Source organism: Rhododendron vialii, chromosome 4a (assembly GCF_030253575.1).
Source record: "Rhododendron vialii isolate Sample 1 chromosome 4a, ASM3025357v1".
NCBI lineage: Eukaryota > Viridiplantae > Streptophyta > Magnoliopsida > Ericales > Ericaceae > Rhododendron > Rhododendron vialii.
In genome coordinates this window covers 41,187,766-41,194,643 of record NC_080560.1, presented here as the reverse complement: position 1 = coordinate 41,194,643, position 6,878 = coordinate 41,187,766, and the positions used below count along the sequence as shown (strand labels likewise).

Below are 6,878 nucleotides of genomic sequence, written 5' to 3'. Positions count from 1 at the left end.
TTGGAGTGAACAAAAATCTTTTGGATCAAAAAGTTTAGAAGAAACAAGTTTTGCTAAAGGCACGAAGTTGTGGACAATGGTTATTTGTAACTCATCACTATTTTTCCTTAACGTTAGCCCATAGAAGGATCCCCAGTGGAAGAAATCAATGAACTTTTCTCCAGAAAACACTGGCTATGAGAAGAAAAGGACATCCAATCCATATAGGCCTGCCAACCCACTAGATAAAATCTCCTGAAGTTTGAGAAGTTAGTCCTAAAAGTAAATCCTGTGAAATGTTTTGATATTGATCTCAAATGGAACTAACTGTTTATGTAAACTCTCCGAAAGATTTCAAATGCAAATAACGGCTTTCTTGTATACACTGTCAGCACCACAACACACATGTATTGAGCAAACTGGGGTACTTTGCCGAATCGCAGAAACTTAACCGGCATAAACCCAAACAGGCTAGGGATGGAACACGCAGTATGATTTTGTTAAACCTTTAAAAGAACTAAAATTACACAAAGAAACAAGAAGCAAATGCAAGCAGTCGCTGCACTCAAAGCGCTCTGAGTCTCTGACCTACGAAGAAGTATGATGCTCAAAAGCACGCATAACCAAACCCTTCGCCGTTATAATTCCACCTGAAGTCTGCCTTCAACTAGGACTAATTGGATCCGAATCCTCAGACACGTGTCTTCCGCTTCCTTCTGTATTTTCGACAGCAGCTGTCACTAGGCTGCTACTTGCAGGAATCATTTCACTCGCTGTAACACCACTGCTGTCCGGTGGTGTACTGCTCTTTGCCATTTCGGGGCTCATACTAGGGGAGTTGGAACCAGAAACACTAAGATGTTTTGACCGATTCAGGGCATTGCAGTGTGGGCAATAGGATACTATGTACGGGAAATCGTCGTAGGCTTCCCAGTCGGGAAGTCTCACCTCACAAACTGATTATTTAGATTGCTTGCAATCCTCGAGCTTCAAACACATTAGCACGCATTAAAAGTAGTTTGAACAATATTATCAAACCCAAGTTGTACCACATAATTCATCCTATTCTGCAACATATACTATGAAGCTGACAGAAAATGGAGTGAAACTTGAATTCACAGCGATCTCTTGAGTTCTTATGAAAGGACAATGTCATTGAGTATGCTCTCAATGGAAGAGAACAAATCCACTCTATTGGATGACACCAAATTGAACATTTAAATTGTTGCATGTTTGGCAACACTATCACCAAATACGAAATCTATATCCTCTAACAACGCAAGTAGTGAAAAAATTCCAGGGCCAAGTTACCCAAATGGGCGGGTGATCGGACGCTGCTTCAGGCCTTAACCATTACAAGATGACAAAGAACTTAAGAGTGGCAATGTGGAACTTCAAGTTCCATTCGATAGAATTAAGATGGGGAGAATTCAACAAGCACAAGTTAAATCGAGGGAAGCAAATAACAGGACAATAGCACGTCCAGTTTATGTATTAACCAATCCAATCTCATGTCATGCCCACACCCTAGTTATCTTGCAAGTGCTAACTTTTCCTCGTACAATTTCAAAAGCTCAGGAGCTTCTTCCTTAGCCAAATTCACAACCTCCTGTAAGAACCCCATTTCAGTAGACTTCAGCATCTTGATAATATTTCGTTTCTTTACCAGACCTTTTGCTTGCAATGCTTGATAAACCAAAAACCTCGGTACAATCCTCTTCTCGAAGCTCAATGATAGGACTAGTGGCATTTTTAAAACAAACGAAGAATCAAAACCCATTTTATTGACCAAAAAGTCCATTATCCTCGTGATCTTGTCCTCCGACACCATCATGAACCACGGATACTTCCCAAAAGCCACAAGAATCTCATCTTCGGAGAAACCCCACTTCCTATAAACCTGAATCTTCTTCTTCCATGCGGGTTTACTCATTGAGTTCAATGCATAAAGTGCTACAACAAAGGTCACTCTCAGAGGGTTAAAACCCATTCCCTTTACCTCCTCCACATTCTGTCTAAATCTCTCACAGTTCGTTGTGAATGTTCTAGGTTGGGATGTCAACAAGAATGCGATTTTTGCATCTGGCACATCGACCTCCCGCAGAGTGTCAACATTGGGTGTCATACGAGAGTCGAGATCAACCAAAAGCGGCCCAGCAGAGTGTTTAATAGCAGATAACGTCCTCTCCTCCGATCCAATCAAATTCTTAATGAACTCAAAAGTTGGGATAATTTGGTTGTCTAAGCTTCTTAGAAGAAGACTCGGTGATAGGGACAGTATTTTGACTACATCTGTGCTTGAAAAGCCTTTAGACGTGAAAAATTCGAGTTTGGGTAAAAGGGTTTTATCTGGTTTGGACACAAGGACTTGTGGGAGCTTTCTGATGAGATTTAAGGCTTGGGTTTTGGTGAAGCCATGGTTACACAAGAATTCTATAACAGAGTCGGGTTTTTCTGGGGTTTCGAAATTGGTGTACTTTGATGCTGTTATAGCCTTTTCAAGAGGAAACCCACATGAGTTTATGAGGTAATTGACTGTAAATGAATGTTGATTAGGTGTTTGATGACTTTGATCAGTGGATGCCGGAGATGACGAAAAGGGGCGGATGTGACTGAAGTAGAAAGGGTGGGTTAGTGAATTTCTGATAACTGGCCTTATTTGGCACACAGTTTTGAGGATTAAATTAGACATTTATGGAATTTAGTCCAAGGATGAGGGGCTTACTTGGTTTGTAGAGAAAATCTTCACAGATTTGAAAACCTTTTCACGCCTAAAACCCGCATCTCTTGTGAACCCTCGCTCTCACGTTGTCAACGGCACTTCATAAAGCCCTAAAACTCATCAAACCCTCCCGCTCACTTTGTATTGACGATTAACCATTTCTCAATTTTTTTGGGATCCGCACCATTTCTCAATTTTAGAGAGAATTTGTTTCCCCTCAGCTGGAAATATTATTCAGTGCATTTAGGACATGGCCACATGTTGCCTCTTTTCTTTATTGTCACTTGATAGATGTCTAGTTTACTCTTACAGCTACGTGGCATACCGATGAACTTTTTTGGACTTTACTTCTAAAAAATATTTGAAATTAATCAATTGTCTCGACGAAGAATTTCAAAATTAAAAAGAAATATGGAATATGATCATAAATAAAAAATCTAGAAAAACCCGGAGTAATTTTTTAACAGCATGTTACTGGGATAGATTTTTTAGTTTTTAGGTGTCTCTCGTGAAGATGAATGATTGGCATAGAAAATACATTCTGACCACAAGCCAAAAAATCAGAAAGTTAAAAATGAAAAACCAAAAAATAGACTCCCAAACACCCCGTTACAGAAACAACAAACAAAACACATTGGGCTTAATTTGAACCAACCCACCCTTGCTATTTGTTTTGTGCTTTAACTTAATCATGTTAATTTTATACTTCTGCAACCTCTAATTTCGAAGGGATGGATGTTCAATTAATGCCAGACATTCGGATAAAAAAATTAAAACAATACTAACCATAAAAATAGATTAGTTCAGTCCAAACATGCAATTGTGTTTCCATTAAATTAGGAGTATATAGACAAGTTGTTTTCACTAAACTAAATGAACCAAATTCTCTGACCTAAAAGGGGCCAGGTCAAAGAAAAATTAAATCTCTCCAAAAATCTCTCTCTAAAGAGAAAGAGAGAGAGATTGATTTCCGCCAACTAGGTTCACCAGAGTGCATCAAGTGCCTGTTTGCAAATCAGAATTGTGAGGTTCTGACACTAGCACTTGGGAAGTTAAACCTCCTGTTTAGTTATTGACTCTTTTGGGGAGAGATAACGGATGATTAGCAATGAAATTTCAACCATTTCAAAAAAAAGAAAAATTGAAGTGAACAAAATCTTTTGGATCAAAAAGTTCAGGAGAAACAAGTTTTGCTAAAGGCATGAAGTTGTGGACAATGGTTATTTGTAACTCATCACTATTTTCCCTTAACGTCAGCCCTTAGAAGGATCCCCAGTGGAAGAAATCGATGAACTTTTCTCCACAAAACAGCGGCTATGAGAAGAAAAGGACATCCACATAGGCCTGCCAACCCACTAGATAAAATCTCCACAAGTTTGAGACGTTACTCCGAAAAGTAAATCCTGTAAAATGTTTTGATATTGATCTCAAATGGAACTACATATGTATACACTGTCAGCACCAAAACCACACATGTATCGAGCAAAGTCGGGAACTTTGCCGAATCGAAGAAACTTAACCGGCATAAACCCAAACAGGCTAGGGATGGAACACGCCGTATGATTTAGTTAAACCTTTAAAAGAACCAAAATTACACAAAGAACAAGAAGCAAACTCGATCGGTCTCTGCATTCAAAGCGCCCTGACCTACGAAGTATGATGCTCAAAAGCACACAAAACCAAACCTTTCGCCGTTATAATTTCACCTGAAGTCTGCCTTCAACTAGGACTAATTGGATCCAAATCCCCAGGCACAAGTCTTCTGCTTCCTCCTGTATTTTCAACAGCAGCTGTTACTGGGCTACTACTTGAAGGAATCATTTCACTCACTGTAACACCACCGCTGTCCGGTGGCATACTGCTCTTTGCCATTTCGAGGCTCATACCAGGGGAGTTGGAACCAGAAACACTAAGATGTTTTGACCGATTCAGGGCATTGCAGTGTGGGCAATAGTATATACTGTGTACGGGAAATCTTCATAGGCTTCCCAGTCGGGAAGTCTAACCCCACAAACCGATCATTTAGATTGCTCCTCAAGCCTCAAACACATTAGCATGCCTTAAAAGTTGTTTGAACAATATTATTAAACCCACGTTATACCACATAATTCATCCTATTCTGCAACATATACTATGAAGCCGATAGCAAATGGAGTGAAACTTGAATTCACAGCGATCTCTGAGTTGTTATGAAAGGACAATTTCATTGAGTATCCTCTCAATGGAAGAGTACAAATTCACTCTATTGGATGACACCAAATTGAACATTTAAATTGTTGCATGTTTGGCAACACTATCACCAAATACGAAATCTATATCCTCTAACAACGCAAGTAGTGAAAAAATTCCAAGGCCAAGTTACCTAAATGGGCGGGTGATTGGACACTGCTTCAGGCCTCAACCATTACAAGATGACAAAGAACTTAAGAGTGGCAATGTGGAACTTCAAGTTCCATTCGATAGAATTAAAATGGAGAGAATTCAACAAGCACAAGTTAAATTGAGGGAAGCAAATAACAGGACAATTGCACAGCCAGTTTATGTATTAACCAGTCCATTCTCATGTCATGCCCACACCCTAATTATCTTACAAGTGCCAACTTTTCCTCGTACAAATTCAAAAGCTCAGGAGCTTCTTCCTTAGCCAAATTCACAACCTCATGTAAGAAACCCATTTCAGTAGACTTCAGCATCTTACGGATAATTTTTCGTTTCTTTAGCAGACCTTTTGCTTGCAATGCTTGATAAACCAAAAACCTCGGTACAATCCTCTTCTCGAAGCTCAATGATAGGACTAGTGGCATTTTTAAAACAAACGAAGAATCAAAACCCATTTTATTGACCAAAAAGTCCATTATCCTCGTGATCTTGTCCTCGGACACCATCATGAACCAGGGACGCTTCCAAAAAGTCACAAGAATCTCATCCTCGGAGAAACCCCACTTCCTATAAACCTGAATCTTCTTCTCCCACGCGGGTTTGCTCATTGAGTTCAATGCATAAATTGCTACGGCAAAGGTCACTCTCAGAGGGTTAAAACCCATTCCCTTTACCTCCTCCACAATCTGTCTAAATCTCTCAGGACTCGACGTGAATACTCTAGGTTGGTACTTCAACAAGTATGCGATGCTTGCATCTGGCACATTGACCTCCCGCAGAATTTCAACATTGGGTGTCATACGAGAGTCGTGATCAACCACAAGCAGCCCAGAAAAGCGTTTAATAGCAGATAACGTCCTCTCCTCCGAACCAATAAAATTCTTAAAGAACTCGAAAGATGGGATGATTTGGTTTTCTAAGCTTATTTGAAGAAGCCTCGGCGTTAGGGACAGTATTTTGACTACATCTGTGCTTGAAAAGCCTTTGGATTTGAAAAATTCGAGTTTTGGCAAAAGGGTTTTCTCTGGATTGTACACAATGACTCGGGGGACCTTTCTGATGACATTTAAGGCTTGGGTTTTGGTGAAGCCGTGGTTACACAAGAATGCGATAACAGAGTCAGGTTTTTCTGGGGTTTCGAAATTTGTGTACTTCGATGCTGCTATAGCCTTCTCAAGAGGAAACCCACATGAATTTATGAGGTAATTGACTGTGAATGAGTGTTGATTTGGTGTTTGATCAATGGATGCGAGAGATGATGAAAAGGGGCGGATGTGACTGAAGTAGAAATGGTGGGTTAGTGAATTTCTGATAGCTGGCCTTATTTGGCGCACAGTTTTGCGGATTAAATTAGACATTTATGGAATTTAGTCGAAGGATGAGGGGCTTACTTGGTTTGTAGAGGAAATCTTCACAGATTTGAAAACCTTTTCACGCCTAAAACCCGCATCTCTTGTGAACCCTCGCTCTCACGTTGTCAATGGCACTTCATAAAGCCCTAAAACTCATCAAACCCTCCCGCTCACTTTGTATTACGATTAACTATTTCTCAAATTTAGAGAGAATTTTTTTCCCCTCGATTAGAAAAATTATTCAGTGCATTTAGCACACGGCCACATGTTGCCTTTTTTTTTTTTCTCTTTTCAATTGATAGATGTCTTGGCAATTAGGATAAGATACCGTTAAGCCGCATGCGGATAAACTTTTTTAGACTTTACATTAAAAAAATATTATATTAAAAAAATATTTAAAATTAATTAATCATCTCAACGAGGAATCTCAAAATTAAAAAGAAATA

At 39.5% G+C, this 6,878-nt stretch overlaps 1 protein-coding gene across 1 annotated transcript; it reads right to left on the bottom strand.

Moving 5' to 3' along the window:
- Window positions 1-262: 262 nt before the first annotated feature.
- On the bottom strand, window positions 263-6,623 carry LOC131322096 (transcription termination factor MTERF15, mitochondrial-like). The gene is made up of 2 exons (XM_058353251.1): window positions 6,283-6,623; window positions 263-2,506 (listed from the first exon to the last, which is right to left on the bottom strand). The coding sequence occupies exons 1-2, from the start codon at window positions 6,436-6,438 to the stop codon at window positions 1,511-1,513; spliced, it is 1,152 nt and encodes a 383-aa protein (XP_058209234.1). The 5' UTR covers window positions 6,439-6,623; the 3' UTR covers window positions 263-1,510.
- Window positions 6,624-6,878: the final 255 nt, after the last annotated feature.

Coding starts and splice junctions, on each gene's coding strand:
- LOC131322096 (XM_058353251.1), bottom strand. CDS start 6,438: ATGTCTAATTTAATCCGCAAAACTGTGCGCCAAATAAGGCCAGCTATC. Junction 2,507..6,282: donor ACTCATTCACAGTCAATTAC/CTCATAAATTCA, acceptor ACAGTCAATTAC/CTCATAAACTCATGTGGGTT.